Source organism: Mauremys reevesii, linkage group 2 (assembly GCF_016161935.1).
Source record: "Mauremys reevesii isolate NIE-2019 linkage group 2, ASM1616193v1, whole genome shotgun sequence".
NCBI lineage: Eukaryota > Metazoa > Chordata > Testudines > Geoemydidae > Mauremys > Mauremys reevesii.
Genome location: NC_052624.1, coordinates 284,386,122 through 284,399,184, shown reverse-complemented (window position 1 = coordinate 284,399,184; position 13,063 = coordinate 284,386,122). Strand labels below are relative to the sequence as shown.

The following is a 13,063-nucleotide window of genomic DNA, read 5'->3' as shown; positions in this document are numbered from 1 at the left end:
CCCTTGGCCAATTAAAAGCCTTAGGCTTTGCGGTCCTGGCGATGGAGATCTCTGTGCAGAGTGGCTTCCCGCCACCCTTAGAGAACAGTAGGGAGGAGTCTGGAAATTCCAAGGAAGCTGTTACGGCCCCTGCCGCAGCCTCCGGGCTAGCAGCTGCTAAGAGGCAGACAGCACTCCTTATTCCCACTTAAGCAGTCTTCACCATGCATGCAGCTTCTGCCTGAGGAGCCAAGTGCACTCCCCATCCTGCCTTCCTTGTCGTGAGCTGACAGCAAATTGTACTGCTGGCTTCAGAGCAGCTTCCTTTTACACTCAATACAAAAATCATCATCATCATACAGGCCCCAGGTGGGGAGAATCAATGACTGCAAAGTTCACAGGCCCCTTTTTATTGGCACAGCAGCCCGCTGCATGGCAGGAGCGCCAGGGCATGCCCATCCAGCTCAGGCACAGGGCTATACTTCAGAAAGAAAGTCAATGCGAGCTGAGCGGAGCAGCTGGAGCCCGACAGCCGCTCACTCCCTGCAGTTAATCCTGCTGCAGAGTGACAGCAGGGCGGAGTATTTTACAGGGAAGGAGAAATGGCTAATAAAACCAGAGGCCTTTCTTAGCAGTACGGAAAGCAGAGCAGAGCATCCTGCAGAGCCAGTCTAGGCCAGTCATTCGCATGGCAGCAGCTACTTTTGCATGTGACCATGTGGGGGTGCCCTGCTGGAGTCCCGAGTGGGCTACGGCTGTTACCTGAACCGTGATCCAACCCTGGGAAAGGACACTCTGAGGAACATCCCTGCATTGACTCCTAGGGATCCACGGGGCTGGACCCCAGGTCAGGATTGAAAACGCTCTGGGCTGGCTTTTGCCAGTCACGTGCCTTTCACAGGGTATCCACGCAGCACTGTACTCTGCCACCGCCCATTTGCACTGACACGCCTAGCAAAGGCTGTGTTAAATCTGAATCAGGTGGGAACCCTGATGGATACCACGTGGCTACAGCATCATGGTAAGTGCTGCACTGTGAGTAAATGAGTGCGGGGTAACACTTACACCTTACAAAGTGCGTGGTACGCCAGGACACAGTGTGATGCCCAGCCCCCGCAGTGATGGGCACCTTAGATCAGACAGCCAAACCCTGCCCTGCTGTGCGTATTACCTGAGATGGATGCAGGTAGGGCTCTGGAGAAGCCAGGTTGGTCTGCACAGACACACTCTTCTCCAGCAGGATCTGAGGGAAGCCCAGCTTCTCAAAGGTATTCCTCTTCCAGTGCTTGCTCTCCTGCTGTGCCAGGGCCTCATCCTCGCTGAAGGCCCGCACCACGGGGCCGGGCATAGGTAAAGGCAAGGCGCCATCGCTCTCATAGCCTGAGCCGTCCTTCTGGGAATCCCAGCTGCTCCGCTGCTTCATGTGGTAGTGAGCCTGCTGCGCCTCCCATGCCAGCCGGGCCTGGGCCAGGAAGGGCTCTGGGAAGCCCCGCACTGCCTCGGCCTCGATGGATTTGCTCTCTGTGCGGTTCATCTGGGGCCTGTAAGTGCCGGGCATGGGCCTCTCCTCTGCCATCAGCTGCTCGTTGAGCGCCTCCCGATCCCCCGAGCCATCCGTGGAGGAGGTGTTGGGGTCGTGGGACAGGGAGGGCTTCCTGCTTTTCCTTTTCCTGGTGCTAGGTGAGTACCCTGTGGAAGACATGGTGTCCTGCTGACTGGACCATGACATGGAGTCTTCCCCCTGGGAGGCCTGGCTCACGGGCTGGCTGTGTCGGAAGTCAGCCCCTTCCATGCTGCTGTAGTCCCCAGACTTGATCTCCAGGCGCTGGTCCCTCACCAGGCAGGGGCTGTGCTGCAGTGAGTACGAGCCGCCTATGGGGTTAGGGGAGTATCTGTGTCGCAGGCCCGTTTTCAGCTTGGGGCTGGAACCGGACTGCTCCACGTAAACCAGCTGTCTTACATACTCCTTGCCTGCAGGGCTGTACTCCAGGCTCATGAACCTCTCGGGGCATTTCTGTTTGGTCAGCACCAGCTGCTGGTAGGGGGAGTTGGGGCCCTGCTTGGGCGACTGCAAGAATGGGTGGGGTTTGCGGATGGGTGATTTCTGCGGGGAGCCCGCCTTGTAGTTGCCGCTGGCTTCATACTGCATGTCCACCGGGGGCTCGTCATAGATGGGGGCCTGGTACTCCATGGGGGGCTCCTCGTACAAGGGGGGCTCATAGGCGTAGCGAGGAGAAGATGGCTGCGACTCACTCGAGTGCTTCCGGTGCTGGGACTGGAGCGGGGAGCAGAACGAATCCCCCCGACCGAGCAGCGGGGAGCAGCTGCCCACGTGGTCAGCCCTTTTCAAGAAGGGAGACTGCTTCCTCTCAGGGAAGAAGACGGAGTTGTCAGTGTCAGGGGCAAACGTCTGCAGGTTGGGGGACTGCTGGCCCCCTGACGGCCTCCGTGAGCGGGTCCCCTGCTGGTTGTCGGTGGTGTAGCCATTGCCCTGGTGCATGAGGAAGCTCGGCTCACGGTCCGTCACCTTAATCAGCATGCGTTCCTTGGTGCCGGTGTTCCATCGCAGGGAGGACGTCCTGTGCGAGGCAGAGAACACACAAGCCATCGTCAGAAAGGGAGGGACAGGGGGAGTGGGGTGTTTTCATGCAAAGAATAAAGAGCATTTGCCTGAGAATTTTTATACTGTGTGTTAGGTTTCCAAAAGATACCCACTTCCACCTCCCAGGGGCACATACACTAGCATAAGCAGGTGGCATCCCCACCCTGCTCCCAGCACAGACATACACACCGGAGACATCCAAATTTAGTTCCTTCCAAATAAAAACCTCAGCCCAAGCTTCCTGAGTTAAGTTGTTCCTAGAGTTTTTCCCTGCAGGATCTCCTGTGTCTCTACCTAGTTCCTTCTGCCTTAGAAACTCTTAAACCTTTTATTCACCTGAGTTGGAGGTGACAGGAGCCATTTGGTCTGGGTATCCTGGTGAGTTAGCAGAAGAGCTCTGAAGTTCTGTGCCGTGCTCTACGCACCTGGCTTTCCAACACAATTATTTAACACACATTCCATTTGCACAGAAACAAAGGTTCCCAGAAGGCGGCCAACCTTTCTCCACTCCCCCAGCAAGAGTGATGGGCCTAGCCCAGCAGCTGAGACAGTGAAGTCAGCCTCTGCCAGATCCTTGAAGGTAGCAAGCTCCTGTCTAACGCCCTCCACTGAGCTCACTTGGCACTGTTCCCCAGACAGTTACATCGAGGGAGCCTCTCAACTGCTGCTGGGGCACACGCAGAGAAGGACTCATCGCTGAGCTACCGCACACATGGCCGGAACTGCTTTGGTGGATTTAACATAACTAATTCAAGTGACCAGCAACCAAAACAGAACCACATGGAACCATTTTAACCCAAGGGAGGTCACAGGTCAAAGGCTTTGAGTGCCCGGACTGGGTTTATAAGTGCCTTGCTCTGGAGAACTGAGCTGTGGGTTGTAAGCCCCCCATGGAAGGGATCTGGGGTAGTGATTTTGAATGCCCGAATTGAGACACTTTAAAGGGGTCTGATTCTCAGTGGGCTGGTAGCTTGGCACTTTCTAAACATCAGGCCCTAAGGTGTCTCAATGGAGGCAGCCAGATTCACTAGTCACACCTGAAAGCCTTGGCCTGGGCCTAGTTTGTCTGTCTGTCTGTCTGTCTGTCTGTCTGAAGCACCACACACTACTGTGGCGCTCTGTGTGCAAAAACTATGGTAAGAATTCAAATTGCAAAGTCGAGCACTCAGAAGTTACAGAACGCCCCCTTTTGTTTGCACTTTATGACAGTCTTTTAAGGACATGATCACATACTGCTTTTCCCACAAGAGCCGCGCCTCATTCAGTGCACAGGACAGAGCGGCTCTAGGAACAAGTCAAGGCTGTGTAGGGAATGAGAGTGTATTCCATAGGCTCCCTGCCTCGTTTGCTGAACAAGCTGAGGGGTGGCAGTGAATGAGGCAGGGGACTGCAGGAAGAGAAAGGATGGTCTCATGGTTAAGGCTTCCCTGGAGAACTGGATTCTATCCCCACCTGCCACAGAGTGTGTGCGTGATGCTGGGCAAGTCACTTAAACCAACTTTTCACGGATGGTCTCTAATCGCACGTTCCTCATTTTCAGGATATCCAACTTGAGACCCCTTGTCTCATTGCAGAAGTGCCGCACACATGCCCGAAGTCAATGGAAGCCGTGCTTTGAACATACAAAGATGTCATATGCTGCTTAGTACTCCAGAAATCAAGTCCCCACACATCTCAAATTGGGCATCCAAACTTAGTGGACACTTTTGACCTTAAATCTCTCTGGGTGAAATCCACAAAGCAACTTAGGTGCCTAAACTCCAGTTAAGAGTCGAAATCCCTCTGCGGGGCACTACTGTGACCCACAAAACTCCCACTTGGCTGCCATCTAAACTCATTTGGAGCCTAATCTGCCATTGTAAAAGTTCCCATAGCGCCTAACCTGGGGCATGCCCATGGCTGTCTCCCTCTACGCATCTGGACACTTACCTCCTGCCTATGCCCCAAAGCAATTCAGGAACAGGGGGAAGACAGGCATTCAGCCGCCTAAGTCACATGCTGGATGGGATCCAGCAAGCAGCCTCTGAGCATGTCAAAAAAATCCGGTGGAAGGGATACAAACCGTATAACTTTTAGGCCAGTGCTCAGTGGGATGTGGGAGACCCAAGTTCAATTCCGCCATCTCTGCCAGAGGGGGAGAAAGGATTTGCATAGGGGTCTCCCACCTCTCGGGAGAGTGCTGATGAGGGGTTCCCTCAGTCTCTCCTGCTGGAACTGTTCCACAGTGTCTCAGTAATGGGACCAGTGAGGAGGAATGATTCTGTGCTCCGAGCGCCTACCTGGGGAGGTGGGAGCCCCCAGGTCCAGCCTCCCTACTTCAATCACGCTTCATTATTTACACACAATGGAACAGCTTCTAGAGGAGAGGCAGAGGGGGCCCCACATCAGGCTATCCCATAGCTCAGTGGCTACAGCATATTTCTGAAAGATGGGGGACCCCTATTCAAAATCTCTCCCCACATCAGGCAGAGGGGGGAACTGAACCTGGGTCTTCTACATCCCAGGCAAGTCTTTTAGCCACAGGACTAAAAGTTTAAGGTACGCATCACCTAGGGCTGCCAACTTTCTAATCACACAAAACTGAACATCCTAACCCCGCCCCTTCCCTGGGGCTCCGCCCCTTCTCCAGGGCCCCACCCCCACTCACTACATTCCCCCTCCCTCTGTGGCGCACTCTCCCCCTCCCCTTCACTCACTTTCACTGGGCTGGGCCAGGAGGCTGGGGTGCAAGAGGGGGTGAGGGCTCTAACAGGGGGTGCGGGCTCTGGGGTGGGGCCAGAAATGGGGGGTTCAGGGTGCGGGAGGGGGTTCCAGGCTGGGGCAGGGAGTTGAGGTACAGGAGAAGGTGAGGGCTCCAGCTGGGGGTGCGGGCTCTGGGGTGGGACTGGGGATGAGGGGTTTGGGGAGCAGGAGGGGGCTCCAGGCTTGGGGTTGGGGCCAAGGGATTAGGAGTGCGGAAGGGGGCTGTGGGTTGAGGCAGGGGTTGGGGTGCAGGAGGGGGTGAGGGCTCTAGGTGGGGCTCGGGATGAGGGGTTCAGGGTGTGGGAGGGGGCCTGAGGGCTCTGGGCTGGGGCTGCGGGCTCTGGGGTGGGGCCAGGGATAGGGGTTTGGGGTGCAGGAGGGGGCTCCGGGTCGGGCAGGCTCAGGGGTGGGGCAGGGGGTTGGGGCTCGTGGTTGGGGGCTTACCTCGGGCAGCTCCCGGTCAGCGGCGCAGCGGGGTAAGGCAGGCTGCCTGCCTGGCCTGGCACCGCACTGCGCCCCGGAAGCAGCCAGCAGGTCCGGCTCCTAGGTGGGGGGGCGAGGAGGCTCCATGTGCTGCTCTTGCCCATAGGCACCACCCCCCCCAGCTCCCATTGGCTTCAGTTTCATTTACTGGAGAAATTCCTACGGGCACCAACCAGCAAAGTGCTTTAAATCAGTAAAACACAGACCAGAGCCCCATATTCACTGTGCAACACCACCCCTTCCACATTCCCACTCCTGTTACAGGGCAGTTAAGTGAGCCAAAGGGTTTCCACTCCTCCCACAGAATTCCCTGCCCAGCACAGAGCCAGGCTCCGGACCCTGCCCTGCCCAGCCAAAGGAACTAAAAATGTCAAGGTGAATCTTCGCATTCATTTACTGAGGAAAGTCTTTAGCCCTGGTCCTTAGCAAGGTCTTCAGAAGAGAAAGTGAGAGACCCTCTTCTCCCATTGCTCCCTCCCTACTTTTTATTGTGAGGTGAGTCCAGTAAATTGGAGGCGTCTCTTGAACAACTCTCTTGCCACCTTCCCAGTGTTGCCAACTCGCATGATTGTATTGCAGGTCTCACAACATTTGGTGCTTTCCATGAAGGAACACAGATTCTAAAGCCATGTGATTAGGCAAACATCTCAGCTATGACTCAAAACCAAGCAAGCTTCAAGCCCTCATTTGAGGAGAAAAGTTTGGAAGCAAGAATCCTAAGAGCTCAAAATCCAGAAGACAAGATGTAAAGCACCCAGCGTTCATTATTTTTAAAAATCCCATGATTTTTGAGCCAATTGTGACTTTTGGGGGCCCGACCAGTGATTTGTGAGTGTGAGTCCTAAGGCCAAAAGGGGTCAGCAGACTTGGTTCCTTTTCAGGAGGTGGAGTGGGGAAAAGCTTTTGCAGTCCTTCCTCCCCGCCCCCAAGTTAAATGATAAGACAGCTCAGAGATATCATTACAAAGTGTTTCTTGATTGTTTTACGCCCCAGTACCACAGGGCACCTGCTCCATAACAACAAAGCACAAACACACATAAAAATGATTTAGGACCAACAGCTTTGTTTATCGGGATGGCTGCTTGATGTTTATGGACCCCAATAGACAACTCAAAACGCAGAGAAATCTATTATGGACATTTTTAAAGCCCTCCTTTCCCCTGGAGAAATATGGCCTCTCATATTGGGCACTGCATGGGGCCACTGGCTTTGCTATTTCAGCCACACTGTCCCATTTGTTTGCAAGGGTACAAGCCTCCAGGAGTCTGTGAGAGTTTATTGCTTCCTTCCCATCACACCCAGCTGCTCCTCTTCGCTGAGTTACACCTTCACAAGAGTGCACACCAATAAACCCCCCACATAGCTACCATGTCAGGGCAGCTGGGGTTAGCATGGCACTTGTGTTTCATATACACAGAATGGGAAAAGGAAATTCCAGGGTAAATTCAGCTGTCACAGGAGGTCAAAGCTAATTCGTACTATTTCAAAATACAATATTTAACAAATAGAAACAACCGAAAATGGAGAGTCTAACCAGACCATGAGAGATCAATTCCACAGCCAAACACAACGCAGTTCATTCTTGTAGCATTATTTCCCGGACTCAGGATTGCAGCACAACTCTGGCCAATAAAGGGAGCAGCCAGTTATGTAAGTAACAGACAGCACGCAGCAAAGGAACTGGGACGGAAGGAATCAAGTCTGGTCACTGGTTGTGGTGAGAGGTGACCAAGCTGACAAACTAGGTATAGAACGGCGCAGTTCCCAGACACAATGCAGAAAACGAGAGGGAATACAAGTGCAGCACTTTCATCTTCACCAGGTGCGGCCATTTCTGGGGCTGTGTTTAGGGTTCTTTCCATTTAAAAAAATGCTGCTCACTGTACATACAGAGCATAAACCAGCAATGGAGTCTGAGTTCCAAAGAAGACACTGGATTTACTGCAGATTTACACAGAGGTAAATGAGAGCAGAATCGGGCTCCACAGATGCAGATGGTAAGATGTTAATTATTTAGTTCTGCTGATGCTAAAGGTCATTTTCCCCTACTCTGCCTCACCTACATAGTACTCAGTTTACAATTCTTCTACTGAAAATTTCCCAACCGGTTACATCATGAGTGCTGGGGACTGGACTAGGAGATTTCTCGAGGTCCCTTCCAGTCCTACACTTCTATGATTTTATGTAACACTTTATTTCAACCCCGGGAGCTAATGTGGCACAGTATGCATTGCACTGGAACCAAGACACAACATATTGCCCCAAACCATCACTACGTTACTTTCTGATGCCTCCTCCAACATGCAGGAATAGCACTGATGTCGACTGAACTGCAAACCAGACTTCAGACACATCAATTCACTGCACAAGATTCCCATCAAACACCACACTAACACACAAAATTGAATCAGAAGTAAGCAGGGGAAAGAAATGTGACAGCCCTGCACACACTCTTCTGCCTATCGCTGCCGCTAAGCCAATCTGACACTCCTGCTGCTGGGAGGCGACTGCAAACAGGGCAGCTTGAGAAAGCCAGAGGTGAAAGTAAGCCGGTACAGCGTACCAGCAAGAGCCAGTACGCCGTGCCAGACTGCACCAGCTTTTACAGCAGGTATTTAAAGGGCTCTGGGCTCCCCACCACAGCTGGCAGCCCAGAGCCCTTTAAACCCCCCGCCCGCGGCTCCGGCGGCCGGGCTGGGGCCGGATTTAAAGGGCTCTGGGCTGCCGCGGCTGCGGTTATCCCAGAGCCCTTTAAACCCCCCACCGCAGCTGAGATTTAAAGGGCTCAGAGCTCCCTGCCGCTGCGGGCAGCCCAGAGCCCTTTGAATCCCGGCCGCGGCTCCAGTGGCTGGGCTGGGGCCAGGATTTAAAGGGCTTGGAGCTCCCCTCAGTGGCAGGAGCTCTTGGCCCTTTAAATACCTGCCCCAGCGCCGCAAAGCTCAGGGTTTCCCGCGGCAGCCGGAGCCCCGAGCCCTTTAATTTGCCCCTGAGCTCTGAGGGCCTCCCAGCTACCTCTGCAGCTGGGAGGCCCTGGGTCTCCCAGCCACACCTGGTGCCCCAGGGCCTTTAAATCTTGAGGCCACGCCCCTTCCGGAGGCCACGCCCCCCTCAGGACTCCAGCAGTACAGGTAAATCCTGTAAGTTACTTTCACCCCTGGAGAAAGCCAAACACTAACAAGGGAATGAAAGAATAAAAGCACCTCGCTGATGTTCAGTGGGGATGGCTCAAAGGCATATTTGCAGTAAATAATCACCCTCCTGCATTTCCCCTTTAACAAGAAATTGGCTAATGACAGTGTTGCCCTGAGATGATGCTGTTCAGCCTTGTTGCCGTTGCTACTCTAAACCTATGTGATCCAGCGCTGCATCTGGTGGAAGTGCGGTGTCAGAGGACTGGACTGGGGCTGGCAGGGATGACATTTTTTCTTCTTTTTTAAATCCTAAGAGTTTTAACCTGACACAGTTGCCAGTCGCCATCCAAGGAAATTCCCCTTCCAAGGACTGAGGTTTGATTGGAATGGTGATGGAGTGCTGGCACTGTAGAAGGTAGAAAGGGCACTGAGGGAATGTTGTCCTATAGTCTGTACTGAGGATGGCCAAAGCATGGTGTGTGGGACAAAGGGCACACAGAGTTATATAATGCAGCCAGTGACTACCCCAGAGACTACAGGTCCCAGCATGCCATGTGCTATCTTGAGCCAAGCAGCTAGACACATAGTATGCTGGGACCTGTAGTCTCCATAGGCTGCATCTCTGTAATAAACAAGGGCAGTTTCATGTCAATTACACGCTGCCTTCAGCCTACTGGCTAGTTGCCACCACTGCAGCCTTCTCTTGGAGCACTGCCCTGGCAGATGGCAGTGAAGCAGTTAAATAGCTTCAGCTGGTTTCCAGGACCCAAAAAAATATGATTAAATTTTTGGTGAGTTCAGACATTTGACAGCATGAGAGAAAACATCAATTACTTGCATTACCATGCAGGGCTGCCCGGGGCGGGGAGGGGGGCGCAATTTGCCCCAGGCCCTGCAGGGTCCCCCACAAGAATATAGTATTCTATAGTATTGCAACTTTTTTTTATGGAAGGGGCCCCTGAAATTGCTTTGCCCCAGGCCCCCTGAATCCTCTGGGTGGCCCTGTTACCATGGCACCAAGAAGTACCATTGTGCCTGGGACTGTGCTAGTTTACAGTAAGATCCCCTCCTCTTTGGGGCAGAGACTATGGTCTAATTGATGCAGCAAGATGGGAGGACAACAGGCACATGGAATTGCTAAACAGAACCAAGACCACTGGGCTCTAGCTAGACCAGTATGCTGCCTCCAATGGCAGCCAGTCCTTAAGAGGAAGTGGCAAGAAAGGTTATTCTATACTGCCTGCTTGCAGTCTATGCTACTTAGAGCTGACGAGTAACAACTTGTGCTGCCTGTTTTATTTGCTCATTTATTTACATCTCATAATTAAGAAAAATAATTCACTTAATACCGTTACGTTTATCCACCATCACCTGATGCAGTGCTTTTACCCACGATGCAGTCAAATGGGGAACCTAGTGCAATGGAACACAAATAGCTCTGTGGACATCAGATCATCTCAGCAGGAAACCATAGGCTTTGCCAATAAAAGCCCTTCTATTTCAACAGGTTAGTCCTGGTACAATAAGGAGGAGGGAGAAGCTCTTACTGACTTTTGTTTCCAGAAGAAAACCTGCATGCAGGGTAGTTGTAGCTGTGCTGGTCCCAGGCCATTAGAGAGACAAGGGAGGGTAAGGTCATATCTTTTATTGGAGCAACTTCTGTTGGTGAGAGGCAGCAAGAGAGACGAGAAAGAAGAAAAGCTGACAGATTAGGAATCTGGGGGGCAGGCTGCGGGAGGGCCTTGTGTAGAGCCTTGTCCTGAGCAGGCAGGACTGAGAATTGCTGCATCCTTTTACTGGAACATAAGGCAAAGAAACAATCTTTGGGCCAGCTGCAGTGGTTGTGTTTTGTGTCATGCTGAAGAGGGCTGGGATCTTGTACTCAATTCCTTGCTCTCCAGGCTAGGAAATAGCTGGGACCATCCTGGTAGTTATTTTTCCTGATGGAGAAAGAGCGAATGACGCTTTAGTGGGAGCTCAATCCTGTGCTCATGACTGGGGCCGGGGGGGAAGCAAGTCAGGCAAGGGGAGGATGACAAGAAAGAGAGAAGTGGGAGGTTTGGGAAGGTTTAATATAAAAGCTCCATCCTCCTGTTGACAAAACCCAAATTCCAAGTCCCCAGGAGCGTGAACTCCCACCTCTGGGATGAAGTCAAAGTGATGCTGGACAAGGTTTGTGCAGGGAAGAGATCTGGCCCCTGCAATTGTGCTGAGAAAGAAGGTTTGACCTTCAGGAAACCAGACCTGCCTTCAGCTTCCCTGGTAATGCAAGTGAAGTTCACTGTAAGAAACGTTTTCCCAGATGAATAAAGAATCCAGCACAATGCATTTCCAACTTGCAGCTGGAAGGCCTGTGATTTACATTCTAGTGGCATGTCCTCAAGTTATCCATTTCAACTCTAATTGGAATTTGCAATGAAATGAACATAGTTTTTCTTTATTAATAATTCATGGACAGAAATAATTATAACCTTAGCTCAGCAATATTAACTCTTTAGGACTGTGCCACAAGGAGTTGTAGAACCCTCGGTCTGTCCACACAGTCCCTGCTGAGCTGCTCCAGCCCTCAGGCCTTCACCTCTTCACTGCTGGGTGCCCATGGAGCAACAGGAAAGGGATGCTAAAGGGAGGAACGATGACACACTCAGAAATACACAAACAAGGCAGGAGTTTCCATCTGTGCTGGTGGCAGGATGACACAGGTCCAGCTCCCAATCAATCAATCAGCAACATGATGATACCAACAGGGCTGGGATCCCAGTTCTGCTGCTTCAAGTTGGGGTAGTGCTAAGGTAGTGCTTGGGGCAGCAGAGAGCCCAGCAAATAACCTCCCCCTTATCACAAAATAAAACGAGAACCTGTATCACAGCGGTGGACATAGCTGGTGGGGGAACTGCGCTCTCCAGCTTCAGCAACAGATAAGATTATATAAATATTCCAGGTCCTGGGCATCTTTGACTCTACCTAGTGCCCTCTACAAAGCGATATGACCGTCAGTCTGACCATGTCAAAAAAATAAAATAAAAACAAAAGTCCCTTAGAATCAGTCAGTTTTGACTTGGGCAAGGACCAGCAAGTGACTGAACTCCTTGGGAAGAGAATTGTGTGTCTCCTGCTCTGTGTTTTATCTGCATTCTGCCATATATTTAATGTTATAGCAGTCTCGGATGATAACCCAGCATGTTTATTTTAAGAACTTTCACTGTAGATTTGACAAAATGCAAAGAAGGTACCAATGTGAGATTTCTAAATATAGCTACAGCATGCAACCCAAGGTATAAGAATCGGAAGGGCCTTCCAAAATCTGAGAGGGACGAGGCATGGAGCATGCTTTCAGAAGTCTTAAAAGAGCAACACTCTGAGGCGGAAACAACAGAACCCGAACCACCTAAAAAGAAAATCAACCTTCTGCTGGTGGGATCTGACTCAGATGATGAAAATGAACATGCGTCAATCTGCTGCTTTGTATCATTATCGAGCAGAACCCATCATCAGCATGGACGCATGTCCTCTGGAATGGTGATTGAAGCATAAAGAGACATATGAATCTTTAGAGCAGGGTCGGCAACCTTTGGCACGCGGCTCACCAGGGTAAGCACCCTGGTGGGCCGGGCCAGTCTGTTTACCTGCCGTGTCAGCAGGTTCAGCCGACCACGGCTCCCACTGGCCACAGATCGCCACTCCGGGCTGCAGGAAGCAGCGGCCAGCACGTCCCTCGGCCCGCGCCACTTCCCGCCGCCCCCATTGGCCCAGAGCAGCAAATTGCGGCCAGTGGGAGCCGCGATTGGCCGAACCTGCTGACGCGGCAGGTAAACAAACCGGCCCGGCCCGCCAGGGTGCTTACCCTGGCAAGCCGCGTGCCAAAGGTTGCCAACCCCTGCTTTAGAGCATCTGGCACATAAAGGTCTTGTGACACTGGCTACAACAGTGCCATGTGAATGCCTAGTCTCACTTTCAGGTGACATTTTAAATCAGAAGTGGGCAGCATTATCTCCTGCGAATGTAAACAAACTTGTTTGTATTCGCGGTTGGCCGAACAAGAAGTAGGACTGAGTGGACTTGTAGGTGCTAAAGTTTTACATTGTTTTATTTTTGAATACAGTTATTTTTTGTACATAATTCTACA

At 52.1% G+C, this 13,063-nt stretch overlaps 1 protein-coding gene across 6 annotated transcripts in view; it reads right to left on the bottom strand.

The window, feature by feature from the left end:
* Positions 1 to 13,063, bottom strand: part of ARHGAP39 (Rho GTPase activating protein 39) — a 370,894-nt gene that overhangs the window by 142,274 nt on the left and 215,557 nt on the right. For all 6 annotated transcript variants that reach the window (XR_005593866.1, XM_039523605.1, XM_039523606.1 and 3 more), the window contains exon 4: positions 1,151 to 2,558. Coding sequence is in view for 5 of the 6 variants with exons in the window: in XM_039523605.1 (XP_039379539.1) it covers positions 1,151 to 2,558 (1,408 nt within the window). In the remaining variant the exon portion in view is untranslated. The remainder of the gene's footprint in view (positions 1 to 1,150; positions 2,559 to 13,063) is intronic.